The sequence below is a fragment of the Megascapheus bottae genome, chromosome 21 (genome assembly GCF_031878675.1).
Source record: "Megascapheus bottae isolate mThoBot1 chromosome 21, mThoBot2.hap1, whole genome shotgun sequence".
NCBI classification, from domain to species: domain Eukaryota; kingdom Metazoa; phylum Chordata; class Mammalia; order Rodentia; family Geomyidae; genus Megascapheus; species Megascapheus bottae.
In genome coordinates this window covers 33811591-33835850 of record NC_143529.1, presented here as the reverse complement: position 1 = coordinate 33835850, position 24260 = coordinate 33811591, and the positions used below count along the sequence as shown (strand labels likewise).

Below are 24260 nucleotides of genomic sequence, written 5' to 3'. Positions count from 1 at the left end.
TCCTGATCACTCTCACTCTTTTTTTCCAGCTCTTAGCAATCATGGTTCCCTCTGTTCCATGACTTCTTTTGTAAACTTTTTTAGTATTTTATTGTGTTAGGCAAATAGGTCAGCTTCAAGAAAGATACTGAGGGGCCGGGAGTTTGGCCTAGTGGTAGAAGGCTTGCCTAGTATGCACGAAGGTACCACTTACATAGGAAAAAAAGCCAGAAATGGTGCTGAGGCTCAAGTGGTAGAGCTCTAACCTTGAGGCCCTGAGTCCAAGCCCAGGACTGGCAAAAAAAAGAAAAAGAAAAAGAAAAAGACACTGAAATACTTCTGTGTGTATGCTGGTGCTGGGGCTTGAACTCAGGGTCTAGGTGCTGTCCCTAAGCTTTTTTATTTTCCCCCCCCAAGGCTAGCCCTCTACCACTTGAGCCACTTCTAAGCTAGGATTTCAGGCATGAGCCACCAGTGCCTGCCTGGCTAGAATGTAATTTTTTTGACTGCGTGTTTCCAAAAGCCAACATTTTTATTATTTATTTATTTATTTTGCCAGTCCTGGGCCTTGAACTCAGGGCCTGAGTACTGTCCTTGGGCTTTTTCCTCAACGCTAGTATTCTAATATTTGAGTCGCAGCACCACTTTTGGCTTTTTTTGGCCCTGGGCTTGGGCTCAGGGTCTGAGCACTGTCCCTGGGCTTTCTCAAGGCTAGAGCCCTACCACTTGAGCCACAGCACCACTTCTGGCTTTTTCTATGTATGTAGTACAGAGGAATTGAACCCAGGTCTTATGCAAGTTAGGCAAGCACTCTACCACTAGACCAAACTCCTGGCCTCCTGACTTTTTTCTGTATGTGGCACTGAGGAATCGAACATCGTGCATGCTGGGCAAGGACTCTACCACTAGGCTAAACTCCCAGCCCAAGCCAACATTTTTAGATTAGCCTTGAAAAAATCTGCACGGTATTGGCTCATGCCCCCCATGCCATGTGGACAGGCTGGGGCTGCGAGCCTTGTGGGGCACACAGTCAGGATGGCTCGAATCCTTTAGTGCACCTCCAGAACGAGGGGGATGGGAGCCTCCTCTTCTGCAGGTGGGCAGTGTTGGTCACAGGCCATGGTGGCCCGAGTGGCACGCTGCATGTATGTGGGACATACCCTGGGTTGCTAGTATGTTAGCGCCCCCATGGTGACTCAGAACGTCTAGAGGGAGCGCCATGTTTCCACTCGTGCAACATGGGAACCTGGTGAGGTTTGGCCCTCATGACTGTGACAAGTGTCTCCGCAGGGACAGAGGCAAGAAGAGAGGGATGTTGAGAGACGAGGTGTCTCCTATTCCTGTGCTGGATGTATGGCCCCCGAAACATCACTTCGATCACACAGGCCATGTCTTTTGTCCCCAGCAGCATCGAAACTGAATTTCTTGGTCTTCACGTGCATATCTAACTGTTCACGTCTCCCTGCAGATAGCAGTGTGGGAGGTGAGTGTCTTTCTGCTGCGCTTGAAACTTTTCCTTCCACATGCTTGCTGCTCCCATTCATGTCCTTTTTTTTTCTCTTGCCAGTCCTGGGGTTTTAATTCAAGCATGGGCATGTCCCTGAACTTCTTTTGTTCAAGGCTGCTAAGTCTACCACGTGAGCCTCAGCGCCACTTCTGGCTTTTTCTGTATAGGTAGTTCTGAGGAATCAAATCTAGGGCTTCAGGCATGCTAGGCTAAACCACATTCCCTGCCCTATTGGCTTTTAATGCCAGTCCATCGTGAATCACTCCTCTCCTGTTCTGACGGTTTTCCATTCGTGTTCTGTGCTCAGGGGCCCGTCTTGCTTCTCAGTGCCCAGTTCATCCATTCCTCTCCATGTGTTCCCTTGGGCATCAGTCTCCGCCATGCTGACCTTCCACATGGATGAGCACTTGGAACGGAAGGGCTCCAGCAGGCGCTGCTGGTTCGGTTCTTCCTCGTCTCACTTCTGCCCACCAGCATGTGCCCCTGGGACCTGTCTCCAGGACTGTGGAGACCAACTGGATAACGGGATCTTCTTTATGGCAGTACTGGGGTTTTGAACTAGTGCTTCAGGTATGAGCTCTGTCTCTACCCATTTTGCTTTAATTTTCAGAGTCTTGTGCTTTTTGTTCAGGCCAGGCTCAAACCCAATTGTCCTATCTCTACTTCCCACCTTGCTTGGATTACAGGTGTGAGTGCCCATGGCTGATTCAATCATGGCCTCTGGTAAACATGGTATTATAGGAGTCTCACTGGAGGCACTAGTCCCACAGGTGCCCTTCTACTCCGACCCGCCCTGATGGCCTACTTACTCCCAAGTACTCTGTGGTCAGAAGCTTCTCGCCTGAGAGTTCTCCAAGCTGAGGCTGGATGAGCTCATCCTTGTCCAGGTCGGCTTCCATGGTGTCGTGGTCCTCCTGTTTCAAAGGAGATAAGGTGCGTGAGTACTCTGGCCCCCAGGGGCCAGCACGCCAGCTGTGCAGCTCCCCTAACAGGAAGGTCTCAAACATGACAGCGCATTGGGTGGCATCTAACAGGTCCCCAGGGGGTGGCTCCCCAGGGGTTCCACTGCCATTAAACAGGAAGGCATCAAACACAACAACACATGGGTTTGCATCTCACAGGGCCTCTGGGGCCTATCTGCCCTGCTTCAAATTTCCCATGAGGATGAGGGAGAAAAGGCCAAGAGCCCCTGGGAAATAACACTCAGCCCTTCCATGGCTGTGGCAAGGCAGGAAGAGGTCCAATGAACTCCTTAACAACCTCTCCTAATCTTAGTCCTTACGATTTCCTTAGGATTTCAGGGTACCAGGTGAATGAATGGTCAGTCAAGTCAACCAACAGACAAGAGTCTACAGTCACATGTACAGGCCTCATAGGGCTGTGAAACTATGGGACCTCAAACTCACCATCTTCCTAGCTCAGCCTTTTTAGTGCTGGGATTATAAGCATCTGCCATGTCTGGCAGAAACCATTATCTGACAGACATTAGAATTATGACACAGATGTTAGAATAGCCATCATGCTTCACAATGAGCAATTATAAATGTTATGAAGCAAATGACAAAAGCAGAAACAGAATCAGTGCAAAGGAAAACAAGCTGGGCATGATGGTACTCATCTTTAATCTCAGGAACTGGAGACATGAGGATCCTGAGCTTGAGGCCATCCCAGGCAAACTTAGTGTGACATCCTCCTATTTCAACAACATAAGGGCTAGGTGAGGGAGCTTACACCCATCACCCCAGCTGACTGGGAGAATCACAGGTCCAGGCAGCCTGGGCAGAAACGCTTTCCAGACTCTATCTTAATAGAAGAAGCTTGGCAGAATGGCCTGTTATCCCAGCTACCGTGGGAAGCATAAAATAGGGTTGTGAGGCCAGGCACTGTGGCTCACGCCTGTAATCCTAGCTACTCAGGAGGCTGAGATCTGAGGATCAAGGTTCAAAGCCAGCCAGGACACAAAAGGATCTCAGACTCTTATCTCTAAGTAACCTCTAGAAAACGGGAAGTGGTGCTTGGCTCAAGGGTAGGGTGGTAGGTAACCTTGAGCTAAAGAGCTCAGGGACAGTGCTCAGGCTGAGTTCAAGCCCCATGACCCACAAAAAAAAAAAAAAAAGAGGATTGTGGTCCATGCAGGCCCAGACAAAAAGTGAAACCTTATCTCAAAATGATTAGTGCAAAAAAGAGCTGGAGATATGGTTCCTCTGAGAAGTGGGTATGTTGACCTCACAATAATCCTAAGGAAGGAGCTGGATAAGGTGGCTCACACCTGTAATCCTAGCTATTCAGGAGGCTGAGATCTGAGAATCATGGTTCAAAGCCAGCTGGGGCACTGAAGCCCCAAACCAGAAGTGGCACTGTGGCTCAAGGAGTAGATCAGTAGCTTTGAGCTGAAAAGCTCAGGCCCAGGGTTCAAGTCCTACAACTGACAAAAAAAATAAAAAAATAAAAAAACCCTAAGGAGTGAGTGCAGGAGAAGATGCAAGAGGAAGGCCCTAAGTTCAGACCTGGTAAGCTTGCCAAAAAGATAAAAATGAAAAGAAATTCAGGGTGGGATATGGCTCAAACAGGAAGTTTGCCTGGTATGAGCTAGGTTCAATCCCTAGTACAGAGAAGAAAAAAAAGTAAGAAAATGAAAATGAACCAGGAAAGAGAAAATTAGTGAAATAGCTATTTCCTTGACGTTACCAATGATACTGACAAACCTCCTGTAAGCCTGACAAAGAAAAGGAAGACACAAGTTTCTCATAATAGAAAGAAATAGGAAGCTGTAGGCCTCTGGGGCTCATGCCTACAATTCCAGCTACTCAGGAGGTTGAAATCTGAGGATCACAGTTCCAAGCCAGCTGGGCAGACAAATCTGAGACTGTAATCTCCAATTAACATCCAAAATGCTCAATTGGAGGCATGGCCAAATGGTAAAGCACCAACTGGGATTGTAGAAGTTGAGTGAGGATACCAGGATCTGAGTATATGTGCTTGTGTGTACATGTACACACACATGCACACACAAAAGAGGCAATAGGAGACATCACTACTAACCTTACAGACATCAAACTGTTAATAAGGACTCATTACCTGCCACCCTACACTCAGAGTGGAAAATCACAAATTATGACAGGACTTTCAATATGAAACAGATGATATGAATAGAATAGCTGCATAATTACTGAAGAAACAAATTTGTAACTTAAAAACTCACAAAACAAGCTCCATGACCATGTGGTTTCACTGGAGAATTCAACTATGCTTTTAAAGAAGTAACAATTCAGAAAACAGGAGAAAGAATACCTCCTAATTCATTCTATGAGTTAGTATTACTCTGGAACTAAAACCAGACACAGATGGAAAAAACAAAAAAACAAAATAAACCAAAACACACAAATACCCCTAATGAATATAGTATAGGAAACCTTTTAAAAATGGGTTAAACTTGATCATAATATATCATGCATGGAAATATCACAATGAAATCTCTTTGTACAATTAGTGTAAACTCATTAAAAAAAAGTTAAAAAAAAAGAATTTAAGGCTGGGAGTTTGGCCTAGTGGTAGAGTGCCTGCCTAGCATGCACGAAGACCCGGGTTCAATTTCTCAATACCACATACATAGAAAAAGCAAGAAGTGGTGCTGAGGCTCAAGTGGGAGAGCTCTAGTCTTGAGAAAGTGCTCAGGCCCTGAGTTCAGTACCCAGGACTGGCAAAAAAAAAAAAAAAGGAAAAAAGTGGACTAGAAGCATGGCTTTAGTAGAGCACCAACTATGACAGAAAATTGAGTGAGAGTTCAGGCATCAAGCTCAAGCCCTTGTTCTGACACATGCACACATGTGTATATATGTGTGCATGCACACGCACACACATAAACACATGCACACATGCACATGTGCACATATACACAAACAAAATGGTTAGGTATAATTCTAATAAAGTATTACAGAAAAAAGGAAAATAAAGGAGAAGGAAAAATGAAGCTTGTTCATAAATTGTGATATTCAATACTGTTAAGATGGCAGTGTTTCCTAAGGTGATAACATTGATACAGTGCAATGTATCAAAGTCCAAGCGAAAACATTTTTATTGTAATTAATAGAAGGGTTACATTATATTTGCCAGATAGAAGGTGCATTACTTAACAATCATTGCTACCCCTTCTCATGTTTTTGTCCCCATTTCTCTCCCCCTATCCCCTTAAGCAAAATTTTTAACAGACATATATGATTATTCTAAAATTTTATATGGAACAGGCAATTTGAAAAAGATGACAAACAACTCCATGGTGGCAGTGACACATTCCTTAATCCCAGCTCTTGGGAGGGATAGGCATGAGGATCTTTAGTTGAGGACAGCCTGGAAGCTTGCCAGGGATTCCCTCAGGGTATGTATGCACAGCTCCACCCTTGGGCCTCCTCTGTGCTGGCCCTGGTAGTAGTCGCAGCCTGGTTTGAGCTGATTTCATCATGAGCAACATGGTGGGGATCAGATAGCATGTACACATGGATTTTTTTTGGAAAATGACTGCCTGTGGGGACCCAGGGCAGGGGCTCTGATGCAGTGAGTGGTAGACTCTGGACCCGTGTAGTGTTTCACTCTTGCTCAGGGAACAAACCTTGGGGACCCCAGCTGGAAATAGAACTAGAATCACAGTTTCACAGATACTGGTGACAGTCCCCCTCCCTGCTAGGAGGAAATACAAAACCTGAAGAAGCAAAACAAATGTCCACATTCCATCTCAAGGGGCAAGATGCAAATGACTGACCTAGCCATTACCAGCCCAGGCACTGATTTACCCTTACAGCCAGGACATATGTAAGGTCCATTCAGTGGCAAATTACCCTATGCGTACACTCGATTGTCAGAAGCACATCCTCATCACAGTTAAAAGTTTGTTCTAAAGTAAGTTATACTTAAGGCCAGGAGACAATGGCTCACGCCTGTAATCCTAGCTACTTTGAAGCCAGCCCAGGCAGACAAATCCATGAGACTTCTATTTCCAATAGTCAGGAAAAAGCCAGAAGTGGAGGTGTGCCTGAGTGTTGGAACACTACCCAGAAGCAAAAAAAGCAAGTAAAAGTATGTGGCTCCAAGTTCAAACCCCAGTAGGTATACAGATTGACTTATTTATTCAAATGTGGGTTGTTTTTTTTTTTTTTTGACAGTCGTGGTGCTCAATTTGGATTGAGCATTGGCCCAGAGCTCTTTTGTTCAAGATTAGCACTCTACAACTTTGAGCCACAGCCCTACTTCCAGTTTTCTGTTCTTAACTGGAGTCAGAGTCTTATGGACTTTATTACCTGGGGTGGCTTTGAACCGTGATCCTCAAATCTCAGCCTCCCGAGTAGCTAGGATTCCAGGCCTGCCTGAGCCACCAGTTCTTAGCTCAAAGTTGTTTTTTTTTTTTTTAAGTTGAAGCTATTCTTTAATTAAAATCACTTATAGGGAGGGCCGGGAGTTTGGCCTAGTGGTAGAGTGCTTGCCTAGCATGCACGAAGACCTGGGTTTGATTCCTCAGTACCACATACATAGCAAAAAGCCAGAAGTGGTGCTGTGGCTCAAGTGGTAGAGCCCTAGCCTTGAGAAAATCCAGGGACAGTGCTCAGGCCCTGAGCCCAAGCCCAGGACTAGCAAAAAAAAAAAAAAAAAAAAAAAAAAAAAGCAGCACTTATAGGGGCTAGGAGTATAGCCTAGTGGTAGAGTGTTCACCTAGCATGCACAAGCCCTGGGTTTGATTCCTTGGTACCACATTCACAGAAAAAAGATGGAAGTGGTATGTGGTTCAAGTGGTAGAGTGCCAGGCTTGAGAAAGCTCAAGAACAGTGCGCAGGCCCTGAGTTCAAGCCCCAGGACTGGCAAAAATAATCATGTCCATTAATAACTGACAGGTCCTTTCTAACCTCCTGAAACAAAGGAAAGTTTCTGCATTTGCACTGTGTATATGTAAGACATTAGTATCCACGACCTGGGGCTGCAGCTTAGTTCACCCTGGCAGAAGGAGTACAGGAAGAGCCAGGGTCCTCCAGGTGACTGGCATGCTCACAATGTGCCCACCGCTTCTCCTGCTTCAGCTTCTCCCCCGTGACACAGGCAAAGCCCATGGCGCTGTTTAGAACACAATGCCATGTGAATCGTAGTGTTCTAAGAAAATGGTTGTGAACATTGTTGCTAGAGATAGTACTTGACTTAAAAAAAAGTAGAGCTGTGGCTCAAAACAGTAGAGTGCTAACCTTGTGCACAAAAGCTGAGTCCAAACCTAGGGACTGATAACACACACACACACACACACACACACACACACACACACACACACACACACGCACACACACACACAGGTATTTTTGTATTGAGGTTCTAATTCAGGAAGACATGACTCTTGTCAGTGACTCGGTGTGTGTAATAAACAGAATTACCTGCCCTAGAATAGGACAGCTCCACGCTGCGGAAGCTGCCTGATGAGGGGTGGCTGAGGCAGAGGACCTGCCAGAACTGATCCTGGCTGAGTAACACCTGCTCCAACCTTTGAGTGGGTGCTGAGTGGACTGAGACAATTTGGAGGGTGAGGAGACTTGGCAGTAACAATGGCTCGAGTGTGCTAACAGGGACAGTGGGATCGATGGTGCCAGTCCAGCTGGGGGCAATGTGTGCCCTGTCGAGGGGGCACCTTGCTTGCTCTTGTGAATGGCTCATGAATGCCAAAGACAGATACCACACAGCACTTAAAAATCCACTTTGTAAAGCAAGACAGTGATGAATAAGGAAAGCCTTCAAGAATAAATGCCTTCCTAGGGTGGGTCTTAAATACCATTGTTGGAGGAATTTTACTAAAATTACTGCCTTTATGTACTTGGGCAGAATGCATCAGATTACCATTCTGGGGAAGCAGAGTGAGAACTGCGGCTCCAAGATTAAAAATGCCTCAGGAGAAAGGCCCTGGAGACAGATGAATTTTAGATGTTCTAACAGAGGCTTCTGCAGAGCAGTGTGTGATCTTATGACACTACAAGATTCTTAACTGGAGACTCTGGATACATAATACCTTGACAAAACCCAACTTGAAGCAATTGGTCTGAACACAAAACTGGGGTTGACCACTAAATGCACTGGGAAAACTGATTCCTACAGATGAATGCAGAGGCAGACTAGTGGGAGAAGCCAGTGTGCTTGGCTACTTGAAAGAATTATAAGACTTCTCTGGAGGTGTAAACTTAAGACGTTCCTCATAGCACTGAACTGAAAACTTTACTGAAAACCTCCAGGAAAATCTTCTGCAAGGGAGAGCCTGGTGGACTGAGGTGACCAGACTTGGCACTGTGGGCAGCCATTTCCCTGGTGGACAGGAGCTGTCCAGTTGGCTGTGGATCTACTCCTCCAAGGCTGTGTGGTGACAACCCAGCCATGGCACCCGGTTGCCCTGGAAATCCACTTCCTCGTTCACAAAATGCTTCCCAGGCTATAATAGCTGGTCTAGCCACCTGGCCAGCTCATCAAATAACCCCAGAGTAAAACCCCAGAGACCCTAACCAGAGACTTGGAAAAAATGTTTAAAAAGGGATCATGGGATGGGGTCCTGGTGGCTCACATCTGTAATCCTTAGCTACTCGGGAGGCAAAGGTCTCAGGATTGACATTTAAAGACAATCCAGGCACCTTATTTGCAAAGATACTTTCAAATGTCACTATTTGGCCAAGGTTATATTGGGGATCATCTGTCAAAATCTATGAATTGGGGCTGGGCGCAGTGGCTCACGCCTGAAATCCTAGCTACTCAGGAGGCTGAGATCTGAGGATCGAGGTTCCAAGCCAGCCTTGGCACTAAACTCCATGAGACTCTTATCTCCAACTAACCACTAGAAAACCAGAAGTGGTGCTGTGGCTCAGGGGGTGGGGTGGTAGCCTTGAGCTAGAGAGCTCAGGGACAACGTCCAGGCCCAGAGTATAAGCCCCATGACCCAACAAAACAAAAAACAAAAAACAAAACCCTGGGCGGGGAGTTTAGCATAGTGGTAGAATGCTTGCCTAGCATGCACAAAAACCCAGGTTCGATTCCTCAGTACCACATACATAGAAAAAAGTCAGAAATGGTGCTGTGGCTCAAGTGGTAGAGCTCTAGCCTTGAGAAAGTGCCCAGGCCCTGAGTTCATGGCCCAGGACTAGCCAAATAAAACAAAACAAAACCCTAAGGGATCACATTCTCATGTCCTGTCCCTAAGAAGATGGCCTGGTGGCCATGTGTACAACAGGCTTCAAAGACTGGAAATGGGCAGTGTTCAGAGAGCAGAGATGAGGCTTGGGCCACAACAGGGAACAGAGAAGGAAATGAAAGATGCAAGGAACTTTCAGATGATGAGTCACTGCATCCTGTCTGGAAGACTAACAAGAAGAGCAGAGGCGAGAGTCTTGGGTCCCTCCGTGCTTTCCACAGGCAGGCCACTCGTGACTTTGGTGTACTCATACTGAACACCAAGAGCTGGAGACCAGGATAAACTGCTCTAGCTTACATGACAACAGGGGGCCCCTTTACAGAAAGCAGAGCGTTAGTACAGAGCAGTTAGGACAAGGTCTCAGTCTGAACGGGGTGAAAGGTGGCTGGATACATCAGCCCCGCTGCACGAGAACTACACAGCTACCTGGCCGTAGCCTTGAGGCTCAGCTATAGGTCCAGGAAGAGCCAAGCTCAGGCAATAACTCACAGAACTCATCTGGTAGCTTCAGCTAGTGTAGACAAATAAAATGGTACTCTGTCTGTCCACCATGAGGCTCACTTGTGTCCTTTCTGTGGTCCTCCAATTGCTTCTTTCCATGGGATGTACTTACTACATTCCTATTTGCTTATTTGCCTAAGGTCTGCTTTCTCTCCACAGAACATGTTTATTTTTTTACCTCTATCTCCATAGAGCCGGATGGAACATGAGTAGATCATGCATTTCTCCTCTACAGAAGTCAGGTACAAAATGTGACATACTAATAAAACCCAGTAACGTCAGGACATTGGAATTTCACCATGTGGGAGGTGAGGCCTGAGGATCAGGAGTTTCAGGCCAGCCAGGGTTACATAGTAGGATCCTATCTCAAAGAAAAGATAAATGAAAAAGGTAAGTCCAGATTTAAATACAGACCATGAAGTCAAGGCAGGAAAACTGAGTATTTAAACCCAGCCTGAGCTATATAGAGAGTTCAAGGCCAATATGAGCTACACAGTGAGGACCTGTCTTAATAAACAAAGGGCTGGGAATGTAGCTGAGTGGTAGAGCACTTGCCTAGTAAATGCACGGCATGGGTTCAGTCCACAGTCTACAGTCCAACAACAACAAACACATGCACACACAAAATTAGAAAATCTATTGGTAACAGACTCATATTGCAGATACTAGGAATGATAAAAGTATCAGTGAAGAATTATACATGTACACATACATATGATATATCTATCCTTCTTTCCTAGTTTGTTTATAAGAATTAAGATGAGGGGTTGGGAGTTTGGCCTAGTGGTAGAGTGCTTGCCTAGCATGCACGAAGATCCAGGTTCAATTCCTTGGTACCACATACATAGAAAAAAGCTGGAAGTGGTGCTGAGGCTCAAGTGGTAGAGCTCTAGCCTTGAGGAAGTCCAAGGACAGGGTTCATGTCCTGTGCTCAAGCCCAGGACTGGCAAAAAAAAAAAAAAAAAAAAAAGAACTAAGATGAAACATTGAGTTGATAGCAAGTATAGATGTACTATATATGGCAATCAGAGTACAAAAGAGGAACAGATTGTTTTATGAGAAACAAATCAGTATTAATGACAAGATGCATTTTTCTCTCCCTGCTAGTCCTGGGTTTGGGCTCAGGGCCTGAACACTGTCCTTGGGTTTTCTCAAGGCTAGAATCCTACACTTGAGCCACAGCACCACTTCTGGCTTTTTCTATGTATGAGATACCAAGGAATCGAATCTGGGTCTTTGTGCATGCTAGGCAAGGACTCTACCATTAGGCCAAACTCCTGGCCCCGTGAACTAATGTTTTTAAAAAGCAAACGGAGCTGGGTGCAGTGGCTCATGCCTGTAATACTAGCTACTCAGGAGGCTGAGATCTGAGGATTACAGTTCAAAGCAGCCCTGGCACTAAAAAAGTCCATGAGACTCTTATCTCCAATTAATCACTAGAAAACTGTAAGTGGGGCTGTGGCTCAAGGGGTAGGATGGTAGCCTTGAGCTGAAGAACTCAGGGACAATGCCCAGGCTCAGAATTCAAGTTCCATGACCACCACCACCAACAACAAAAATGTTGTTAGGGTGGTAGAGCTGTGGCTCAAATGGTAAGAGTACCAAGCTTGAGAACAAAAATGCTAAGGGAGAGCATGAGGCCCTGAGTTCAAGCCCCAATATCAGCACACTTCCAAAAAAAACCCAACACACACACACACACACACACACACACACACACACACACACACACACACAATCCAAACCTAGTATGTGTTGATTTAGCATGGAACAAGGAGGTTTTTTTGTTTTGTTGCTGGCCCTGGAGTTTGTGCTCAGGGCCTGGGCACCGTCCTTGAGCTTTTTTTACTCAAGGCTAGCTCTCTACCGCTTTGAGCCACAACTCCACTTCTGGCTCTTTGGTGACTAACTGGAGATAAGGGTCTCATAGACACTCCTGTTTAGTCTGACTCTGATCTGGGGGACCTTCAGATCACAGCCTCCAGCATAGCTAGGATTACAGGCATGAGCCATCAGCACCTGGCTAGTATTTCAATTTTAAATGTCAAGTGATAGTAATTTGTTCGACAAACAGAAATAAACTTATTAAATAAAAACATATAATGGAATGCTGCATAATTAAATTATAAGTATTTGCTGGATAGTTAAAAATGACAAGTATACCTCAGTATATAGAATGCACTTGTATTTCTACACCTGTGGTAACAGGTAAAAGTCATACTGCAGCATGATTTGTAAAAAATTGCATAAAGGAGGAAAATGTTTATAATAGACCAATGGGTTGACCTTTTCTGCATCTGTCTCCAAGGTTATAGATACTAGACAAATAGGATTTGTAAATGCTTAAGAATCATGAGGTGTCTACAAGCTCTTACCTTGTTTTGCGGCATCTCATGTCTGTTTCCACAGAAACCAGAGTGGACCTAAGGGCAATAGCCATGAGTCACTTAGGGGCAATGTACCCAGACAGGGTCTGGTGCCCAAGAGAAGCTGAAGAGGTACCAGAAAAATGCCAGCGCCTTAATTGGGAAGTCCAGTTTCCTTACTGACTTGGTTGAATAATGGAAAAGCCTTGCAAGTTGTATCAACATAAAACATTTCTCAGCTAATTATGAGGTAATGGTCTGCCCATCCCATGAAGAGCAAGCTGTCCAGGAGGGGAAGCCGTCAGCAGAGGGGATGCATGGAGAGAGCTGCAGGCTCTGGACCATGAAGATCAAGCATGAAGGTGACGAGGAGGAGGATGCAGGGGATCGGGCCAGGACCTGCCTTCTTTTAGGCCTTTCATGTACCTCACACCTAAAATCTAAAACCACCATTTCCCACGGTTCTACCATTCCCATTTTCCCAGCTATTGAAAGTAAAAGTTAGGCTGGCTGCATGGCCTAACAACCATGAAACCCTGGGTTCAATTCCTCAATACCATACACACAGAAAAAGCCAGAAGTGGCGCTGTGGCTGAAGTGGTAGAGCGCTAGCTTTGAGAAAGCCCAAGGACAGTGCCCAGGCCCTGAGTTAAAGTTCTAGGACTAGCAATTTAAAAAAAAAAAGTTATCAGACCTGAAAAAAAACTATCAGCCCTGGTTCCTAATGATACCCTGGTAGTTCCCCACCCTTCCTGGCTCTACCTGCAGTATACTCTCTAGCTCAGTCAAGTTCAGTCCCACTTCCCCCAAAAAGCCTGCAGAGGGACACTGGGTGGAACACAGGCCCTCCCACTCGACTGAGTTTAATCTCATTCCTATCAGTTACTGCCCTGGGCCTCTGAGGTTCTCCAAACCTCCCTCTTCTCGTCCAAAAAATGGGGCTACACACACCTACACACCCCCATACTTGGCAGTGTGACATGAAAGAAAGCAAAGCTCCTAGCACAACCCTGCCCATAGCATGCTCACACTTTTGGGCTTTTGGGTCTCTAGTGAACCTGGGCTCTACTGTTGACTTTCTCACAGGCGCAGCTCTGCCTGCTCTCCTTCCTCCTCAACTCACAGACCCCAGTGGGTCCCAGTTCTTGCTGGAACTCGCCTAACGGCTTTGTCTGCTTGTGGCTGGGTGCTCCAGTCTGGGACTCGTTTCTGACATTGACACCTGGAGGGGTGCTCTTTCACTGACACCCAGAGGGGTGCTCACACTCACTGCTCTTTTACTGACATCTAGAATGTGCTCTAACATTCTTCTGTTTGCTAAGTTTCTTCCTTTACCTTTTTTTTTTTTTTTTTTGCTAGGCGAGGGGCTTGAACTCAGGGCCTCAGCACTGTCCTTGGACTTTCTCAAGGCAGTGCTCTACCACTTGAGCCACAGCACCATTTCTGGCTTTTTTCTATGTATGTGGTGCCGAGGAATCGAACCAGGTCTTCTTGCATGCTAGGCAAGCACACTATCACTAGGCCCAACTCCTGGCCCTCTTCCTTTACTTTTTGATAAAAGTATCTTGTGAAATACAGGCCTTTATTAGTTGGGGTGAAAACTAATGGGCCTATGTGGAGATATGAGCTCACACCATGGTGGTAGTAAGCCAGGCAGCTCTGGAACCTAGGTGAAGCTGCAGGAAGCTGTAGGGTGGGGGAGGCTGGAGACCAGGCAAGGTCTTCATGAGCACAGCGTCACTCCAGGAAGCGGGGGGGGGGGGGGGGGGGGGGGGGAGGGGGGCTGGAAGGTTCAGGGAGTCAGGTTGTGGAAGCTGGCTAAGCCAGAGCGTGGTGGGGCCTGGCCCCTCCCTGGCTAGCCAGTTCTTAGCAACAGAAAACAGTCTGCCTTCCAGCCTGCTTTTTAAAAAATATTGGTCAATCCTGACTTTCTACCCTAGGCACCCCCTGTTTACTGAACTCATCCATCCTGGGCCATGGTCCAGGTAACTGGGGCAGCCACTCTACCCCAGCACCTATGAAATGACCCCAACCAGACCACACTAAGCCTCCTTCCCTTGCCTTGCCTGCAGTTCCTACAGTAAGAGTAATTAAGGTTCTAGCTGCATTTCCTCCTCTCTCTCTCTGCCTCCAGATGACCCCGTGCCTCATGGGCTCTTGCTAGTCTCTGCTCATTTGCCAGCCTTACCAGTCCTCTTGATTTCTACTCATGTTCCATATTTTAAACTCCTTGGAAGCAGAACCCTCATCCAAGATCCTCTAAAGATGCCTCCAGCCAGAGGATGAAAGGGTGCAAGATACAGAATCACTGTATTTCATGGGGCTGCCATAAAGCCAGGCACGGGTCCTGGAGCTCATTTCACGCCCAAACTGATGATGATACTGGTGACCATTTCTTCACATGAATCACATCTGCATTGTGCATGTTGGAATTAATCACACTAGAAGTTACGGGAGTACCAAAGAAAGTAAAAGGGAGTAATTCAATTAATATGGATTGGATATTTAAACTGATTTGAAGCACACCATAGAAAGACCTCAAAACAATGGAGACATATTATGCTCATGGAATGGAACACCCACTGAAAAGGTATCAGTTCTCTTCAAATTTACCTGTAGGTTTAATGTGATCCTAATCAATTAGGGGTAGAAGGAAAGAAGGAAAAGAAATATCCTCTGACTCATTAGGGAAAGGAAGCTATTCCAAAGAAACCTGGGTACAACTGAAAATCCGCTCCTATATAATTATAGGCTAACAGCAAAATGAAAGTATGTCTCCTTTCTCTGATTTTTAGATATCAATATTTATTTCATTATAATCTATATCATAATGAGACATACTTGAATAGTAATATAATGTCAGTATGATGGAGTGTAATTTGGAAACCAATGATTTAGAATTTAACCAAAAAAGATTTGAATATTTGAAAAATATGATGTACTCTTTAAAAGTAAAGGGTTGATATTTTGCTGTAAGTTTTTTTTTTTTTTTTGCCAATCCTGGGCTTGAGCTCAGCGCATGAACCCTTGGACTTTCTCAAGGCTAGATCTCTACCATTTGAGCCTCAGCACCACTTCTGGCTTTTTGCTATGTATGTGGTACCGAGGAATTGAACCCCGGTCTTCGTGCATTCTAGACCAGCACTCTACCACTAGGCCAAACTCCTGGCCCCTGTTGTAAGTTTTTAAATTAGAAATTTAAAAGTCCTTAAGCTGTGAGATAGATATATAGGAGTTCTTTGTATTATTCTCTTTGCATGTGTGTGTGTGTGCGCGTGTGTACGTGACTCTAAAATTATCCACACCCACAAGAAATGTAAAGACCCAGACACTGACAAACTACAGTACTCCTATCACCATGGCTAGAGAAACACACATACAATGGCTTTGCTTGACTGACCTCAGTGAATGCTCAGAGGATGCCAAGACAGTAAAGAAAATGGGAATAGTGTCACCCCCCCAATGAAATAGCCTGCCAAATTAAAGACTAAGCTGCAAAACCAAGTGCAGAATTACACTTAGACTTGTTGTTTTGCTTGTATTCAACACTGACTAATCATTCTGTAAATACCTGGCAGCAGAAACCCAGTGAAATATTTAACGTGCTGCCACCTTTGCTGAGTTCCATGCTTTATTCTGGATCACCTGTGGTTCTGACATTTGCACAGAAGGGACAAAAACAGTGATGGGTGAGGCTATAGGTAACACAAATATTGTGTCAGTCACTTGTCATGGTGATAGAATAGCTCCGTGCAAACCAAAGTGTTAATAGAGGACAGCTTGATTTGGGCTCATGGTTTCAGAGGTTTCAATCTGTGACTGGCTGGCTCCTGAGCTTTGGATTGGAAGTGAGGCAGAAAAGCATGGTGTCCAAAGGGTATGGCAGTGGTTGCTTCAAAGAGAGACAAGAACAGGACAGGGATAAAATATCCCCTTTCCATGGCACATGATAGATCTGCACAACCAGCTTCCCCTAATTAAGCCACCCTGCCTAACAGCCCATTTAGCTCTGAGCTCATTAGTGGACTCACTGATTTACAATTGGGCCAGCCATCAGCAGGCACCGAGCCTTCAACACAGGAATGTTTTATTTTTTTTTGGGGGGGGGGACTCATATCCAAACCATAATAACTTACGACAGGTAGACAGAATTTCATTTAAGAATATCTCCCAAGCTAGGCGTCAATGGCTCACGCCTATAATCCTTGCAACTCTGGAAGCTGAGATTTGAGGAAAACGAGTTTGGGCAGCAAAGTCTATGAGAGTCTTATATCCAATAAACCGTTAAAAAAAAAAGGTGTGTGTGTGTGTGGGAATTTGGCCTAGTGGTAGAGTGTTTGCCTAGCACGCATGAAGACTGGCTTTGATTCCTCAGTATCACATACATTAAGATAAAAAAGCCAGAAATGGTGCTGTGGCTCAAGTTGTAGAGCTCTAGCCTTGAGAAAGCCCAAGGGCAGTGCTCAGGCTCTGAGTTTAAGCCCTAGGACAAAAAACTGTGGCTGAATTCAGTGGTAGAGTGTTAGCTTTGAACAAAAAAAACTTGTTCAGGGACAGTGCCCAGACTCTGAGGACTCAAGAAAAAAAAAAAAAAAGAGTGTTCTTGATCTCATGAAACAACCCTTCTGGCCCACCTTTTCAATATTCTGTGTAAGCAAGTAGGTGGTTCAGATAAAGCAGTTCTGCCATATGTTATTCTTGAGGGAAAGCATTATGAAATTACTTGCTGCAAGTCAAACCAGCCCATTTTCAAGGAAAAACTGACAAACTCTAGCTATTCAAACCTGGGTATGGGGAAGGTAGTTTATCAGTAATTACTGCAGTGCCAGCCATTTCAAGTAAATAAATTAAACTACCTGTTAGTAATAATAAAATAACTTGCAAGAGAAAATATGGCTTGTTTATGACATTGTGTGCTATACAGTATCTCAATAGCTAAATCATTTTCTGTGAGATTAGTGAGATTAACTAGTACAACTTTTTTTGGTGACAATTCAGGCACATGAGCACTGTCCCTGAACTTCTGTGCTTAAGAACAACACTCTACAACTTGAGCAACAGCTCCACTTCCAGCTTTTGGGAGTTAATTGGAATGCGTCGCCTGGACTTTCTGGCAGAAGCTGGCTTTGAATCATGATCCTTAGATTCAGTATTTTGAACAGCTAGAATTAAGAGGTGTGAGCCATCAGCACCTATCTGATACTAATGCAAGTGGTGTGTGTGTGTGTGTGTGTGTGTGTGTGTGTTACTGGGGTTGGACTCAGGGCCCTGCATCCTCTATTGGTTTTTTTAATTCAAGGCTACTGCTCTATTATCACTTGAGTTATTGCTCCATTTTTGCCAGTTAACTGGAGATAAGAACCTTTCACATTTCTTTTCGTCAACTGACTCTGAACTGTGATCCTCGGCTCTCAGCCCCCTTAGTAGCTAAGATTACAGGTGTGAACCACAAGCGCCTGACACCAAATATAATTTTTTTTTTTTGTCAGTCCTGGGCTTGAGCTCAGGGCCTTAACTGTCCTTGGGCTTTCTCAAGGCTAGAGCTCTGCCACTTGAGCCTCAGTACCACTTCTAGCGTTTTTCTATGTATGTGGTACTGAGGAGTCGAACCTGGGTCTTCATGTGTGCTAGGCATGCACTCTACTTCTAGGCCAAACTCCCAGCCCCAAACGTATTTTTTTTGATGAGGTAATATGAAAGTGTAATGAAACATTTGGAAGAACTGGTAAATTAATACTTTTCCAATGTCCAATTCATAGAAATACAAACTCATGCATGGATAAAAGCTCTATTGAAAGTACAGAATAGGCAGGGAGCCAAAAGGAATTGTAAAGAATTTCTGAAAATCCACTCCTCCATAAAAGCAATGAGAACAGAGCAAAAGCAGATAAAATCTGCTTGTTTCTGTTGGTTTTGAAACTTCAGTTTCAAGTTTCTCTGTAAATTACCAAGGTTTGCAGTGATTTGAGCAGTATTTATGCAAGACAAATGGCCATCTCTCAGTAACAACAGTGAATGTCAGAGCATTTAAACTTGCCCTTTCTACCCTCCCTGCCAAGCTCCACAGCAGCAAGGAAACCCACAATCCACCCAGGGAAATGAGCACATTCTGTTCTCCAAACGCATTCCAGGAAATGACACTGTTTACCTGTCAGGTAAATTCTTGAAAATCCTCACAGGATTCTGTCACCATCCCCCTCCTGCCCCCCACACATACTCTTTTTCCTCCTTTCCTTCCTTTTTTTCTTTCTTTTTTCTCTTTTTCTCTCTTCTCTCCCCTCCTTTCTCTCTTGCTTTTTTTCTTTGAGACAGGATTTAACTAAACAGGGTCTGTACCAGCTTGTTATAGAGGAGGGTTTCAAACTTCTGTGGTCAAGTGACCCTCCTGCTTCACCTTGGAAGTACTTCAGACTATAGCAACAGACGACCAGACCTAGTTTCACAGGATTTATTTTTAGAGAATTTTCTCAGTGTCTAAAATATTCTCCCCAGGGGCTTTGTCCTAAGTTAACAATGATTAAACAACACACAAATGAACACAAATACTGGTTCTATGAAAAGACCAGCAAAAATGACAAATCTTTAGCTAATTAGACCAAGATATATGTCAAATGTTTAAAACCAGGAATGAAAACAGGACATGGAACATTTCTCATGAATTTATAGAAAACAAAAAGGACAATAAGGGAATGAAATACTATACATCAATAGATCAGATAGTCTGGCCTAGTGGTAGAGTGCTTGCCTAGCATGCATGAAGACCCGGGTTTGATTCCTCGGTACCACATGCATAGAAAAAAGCCAGAAGTGGTGCTGTGGCTCAAGTGGTAGAGCCCTATCATTGAGAAAATCCAGGGCAGTGCTCAGGCCCTGAGTTCATGCCCAGGACTGGCAAAAACAAACAAACAAACAAACAAACAAACAATTTCAAGAGGAAACCTAAGAATTTAAAAATATGTACACAGGGAGCGTAGCCTAGTGGTAGAGTGCCTGTCTCGCATGTATAAAGTCCTGGGTTCAATTCCACGGTACCACATACACTGGAAGTGGTGCTGTGGCTCAAGTGGCAGAGTTACTAGCCTTGAGCAAAAAGTGGCCAAGGACAGTGCTTACGCCCTGAGTTCAAGCCCAACTGGCAATATATATTATATGTATATATATATGTGTGGACACGCAGACCTAATGATAAAAGACTTCTTACAGAGAAAAACTCCAGGTCCAGATGGTGTCACTGAATTCCAGCAGATGCATGAGCACACTTCTCACAGTCTTCTGAACTAGGGGAAGAATGCTTCCATATTCACACTGTCAAGCCAGTATTATTTTGATGGAATAATCAAAGCTATCATAAATTATAGGCTGAAATGCCTCATGAATATAGACTATACACACAAAATACCAACAAATATTAACAAATCCAATCAGTCACATATAAAGGAGTTCTAAATCATCATAAAGTAGCATTTAGCCCAAATGAAGGGTGGCTTACCATATGAAAATTCATCAGTGTAATATATCACCCAATCATACAGAAACAAAGACATACTAAATCCACTAGCAGAACAATGTTCATTGCAGCACTATTTACCATAGCAACCAACCTAGATGTCCCTCAGTTGATGAGTGGGTCAACAAGATGTGGTATTTGTACACAGTGGAATTCTATGCTGCTGTCAGAAAGAATGACATAGCCCCATTTGTTAGGAAATGGAAAGACTTAGAAAAAATCATATTAAGTAAGCCAGACTCAAAGGAACATAGGCTCAATGGTTTCCCTCATTTGTCATAATCAGTAGAAACCTTGGGCTCTCCTAGCAGAGATTTGCAATAGAGCAAAACCTTGATACATTGGGCCGGGAGTTTGGCCTAGTGGTTGAGTGCTTGCCTAGCATGCATGAAAACCCAGGTTCGATTCCTTGGTACCACATACATAGAAAAAAAGCCGGAAGTGGTGCTGAGGCTCAAGTGGTAGAACTCTAGCCTTGAGAAAGTCCAAGGACAGACAGTGTTCAGGCCCTGAGCTCAAGCCCAGGACTGGCAAAAAACAAACAAACAAACATACAAAGCCTTGATACATAAGGCCATATAATATGATGCTAAATGAAAGGACCTCTAGGATATAGAAACAAAAGCCATATAATGAATGATTGTTGTCCTTAATGTACTATGTTATCTCTCATCTCTTTTGCTGTCCCTTGGTTATCTCATTGTTACAGTATCTCACTTTGTTATCTGATATATTGGATATATTTGTATTTGGTTATTTGAAATTGGATAGGGAAGGGGGGAAAACAAGATGAGGGGTGGGGGGGGGAGGGAAATGGGGACCAAGACATATGAAAGGGTATCAATGTATGTGAATTAATGCACCTTCTATCTGGCAAATATCATGTAACCCTTCTATTAATAACAATAAAAAATATATGAAAAAAATCACCAATTAATAATACAAAAGACTGGCCAGGAGTTTGGCTAGTGGTTAAAGTACTTGCCTAGCACGCATGAAGACCCGGGTTCGATTCCTTGGTACCACATACATAGAAAAAAGCCAGAAGTGGTGCTGAGGCTCAAGTGGTAGAGCTCTAGCCTTGAGAAAGTCCAAGGACAGTGCTCAGGCCCTGAGCTCAAGCCCAGGACTGGCAAAAAACAAAACAAAACAAAACAAAAGAAAACCAAATAAATAATCACCTCAAAGGATGCAGAGAAAGCATCGGACAAAACCCAACTCTTGGAAACTAGGACTAGATAGAAACTTTCTCAACTTGACAGATGGACATTTACCAAAGACCCATAGTTCGTATCATACCAAAGAAGAAAGACTGAAAACACCCATAAGTTCAGGAACAAGACAAAGATGTCCAGCCTTCTGTAGCTCAGTTAGGCAAGAAAAGACACAACAACAAAAAACATCCAGACTGGAGTATAAAAGGTAAAATTATCTCTCTTCAGTGATAATATGGTGTTTAACTCAGGAAACCCTAAAAGGAACCCAAGCGAACCCAACAATTCTTGGGTAGAAGTTTGAAGGACACAAAATACTCATCAGAAAAGGTCAACACATAAAGATCAACATGCAAAAAAAAAAAATCACTGTACTGATATATGCTAGCAATGAATAATCAGAAAATAAAATGAACAAAATGCAAAATATGTCAGTAGATTCTTTTTTTGTCGGTTGTAGGATTTGAACCCTGGGTATTGTCCCTGAGCTCTTCAGTTCAAGGCTATCACTCTACCCCTACAGCCACAGTAGGAGACGAGTCTCACAGGCTTTTTAGTGCCTGGGCTGGCTTTGAACTGCAGCCCTCAGATCTCAGTCTCCTAAGTAGCTAGGATTACAGGCATGAGCCACCACTCCCCATTATGTCAGTAGATTTTTGTAACAGAATAGTTTATTTATGGTTTCTGATTCTACTCTAAAATTAACCTTTAATAAACTCCTACTTTACTGGGTTTGAAGTACCAAAGAAAAATACTCAGCAGAAAAGTTGGTTAAAATGCTTTATCCTTTTTCAACCACACAAATCTGTGAGGTCTGATTTTTTTTATTTAAGGAATTTATTAACATTGATTTTTACATCATATTTCAAATGATGTGTTTAACAAACAAGTATTCAAGAAGGGAATCTCTATATACAATCACTTAGATTTTAGAACATAATTAAAATTAGGCTGAGGGTTTGTATGTCATAGATACATATTAATCTATGTAATAAAATATTATGTGGATACAGTCATAAATTTTTATGTCTATGTAGTTGTGTTTATATTTCCAATACCATGTCCGTAGTATTGGGTACGCAAATATTGAGTCCTCACTCTTGTACTGTTTGGATCTAATAGCCACATATTAAGGAGGTTTGATTTAAAAAAAAAGTTTTCAATCAAAACAAAACATATGAACAAACAGAATCCAAAGGCATATCTGAGAGTCCAACTGCCTTGTCTAACCCAGTCTTTAAAAGAAATTTGCAAAAATATAACACAGGAGCCGGGAATTTGGCCTAGTGGTAGAGTGCTTTGCCTAGCATGCAGGAAGACCTGGGCTCGATTCCTCATACCTCATACATAGAAAAAGCCAGAAGTGGTGCTGTGGCTCAAGTGGTAAAGCTGTAACCTTGAGAAAGCTCAAGAACAGTGCGCAGGCCCTGATTTCAAGCCCCAAGACTGGCAAAAAGACAAAAAACAAAAAAACAAAACAAGCCACAAAACCACAATGCTCTTTTATTTTTTGGTCAGTGGTAGGGCTTGAACTTTGGGTCTAGGTAATGTTCCTGAGTTCTTCAGCTCAAGGCTACCACCCTACCCTTGAGCCAAGCCCCACTTCCTGTTTTCTAGGGGGTAACTGGAGATAAGAATCTCAGGTCCTTTTGTGCCCCAGCTGGCTTTGAGCCTTGATCCTCAGTTCTCAGCCTCCTGAGTAGCTAGGATTACCACCACCCCTGGCTTGTGTTTTTATTTCAAAGATTTGTAGCCAAAGGAATTGAGTGTGTGAGTGAGCTTTTCACTGCTGTGACAGAATACTTGAGAAAAAAATAAACATAAGAAGGAAAGTCACTTCAGCTCGCTGGGTGCTGGCAGGGCAGAGTGAGCACAGCCATTCTCACTGTCCTGGGGAAGCAGAGGGAGCAATGGACACGGCCAGCGAGTCACAGCCTCGGAGGACCCCTCCCTCCAGCCAGGTCCTGCCTCAAGCCTCACTACCTGTCAGGGAAATGAAAGATCAAAACATTGGGAAGTGGAGGTATGACTCAAGTGGTAGTGCATCCGCTTTGAATAAAACAAACAAACAAACAAACAAACAAATGGGAGCACAAGGCCCTGAGTTCAAGCCCAAGCACAGGCAAAAAACAAAACAAAACAACAACAACAACAAAACCCAACAACGGATGCAGAAAAAAGGCTCCTTTATGCTCTATGAGAAATTTGACTAACAGACTTTTCCCAGTACTAGCAGGATTGATTGACTGCCAGTTCTGGGGCTTGAACTCAAGGCCTGAACACTGTCCTTGGGCTTTCTCAAGGCTAGTGCCACCTGAGCCACAGCACCACTTACAGATTTTTCTGTGTATGTGGTACTAAGGAATCGAATCTGGGGCTTCATGCATGCTAGGCAAGCACTCTACCACTAAGCCACACGCCTGGCCCAGGAATTTATTTATTTATTTTCTTTTTTGCCAGTCTTGCAACTGTAACTCAGGGTCTAGGCACTGTCCCTAAGCTTTTTTTTTTTGAGAGTCATGGGCTTTAGCTCAGGGCCTGAGCACTATCCTTAGACTTTCTCAAGGTTACAGATTTACCACTTGAGCCTCAGCACCACTTCCAGCTTTTTTCTATGCATGTGATAGCAAGGAATTGAACCCGGGTCTTCATGCATGCTAGGCAAGCACTCTACCACTAGGCCAAACTCCCAGCCTTGTCCCTGAGCTTTTATGCGCAAGGCTAATGCTCTATTACTTGAGCCACAGCTCTACTTCCAGCTTTTTGGTGGTTAATTGGAGATAAGATTCTCATAGACTCTCCTCCTGGGCTGGCTTTGAATTATGATCCTCAGATCTCAGTCTCCTAAGTTGTAGCATGAGCTACTGGCATCCAACAAGAAAAAAAAATGTTTTTAAGCAATCTAGAAGCCAGATGTGGCAGTGCACATCTGTAATCCCAGCTACTTGACAGGACCATGAGTTCAAGGCCACTCGGGGAAAAACAGTGAAAC

General features: G+C 44.1%; 1 protein-coding gene across 8 annotated transcripts in view; it reads right to left on the bottom strand.

Annotated features, from left to right (window-relative positions):
• Window positions 1-24260, bottom strand: part of Armc9 (armadillo repeat containing 9) — a 120056-nt gene that overhangs the window by 20153 nt on the left and 75643 nt on the right. For all 8 annotated transcript variants that reach the window (XM_090355024.1, XM_090355026.1, XM_090355023.1 and 5 more), the window contains one exon: window positions 2296-2400. In XM_090355024.1, the coding sequence (XP_090211150.1) occupies window positions 2296-2400 (105 nt within the window). The remainder of the gene's footprint in view (window positions 1-2295; window positions 2401-24260) is intronic.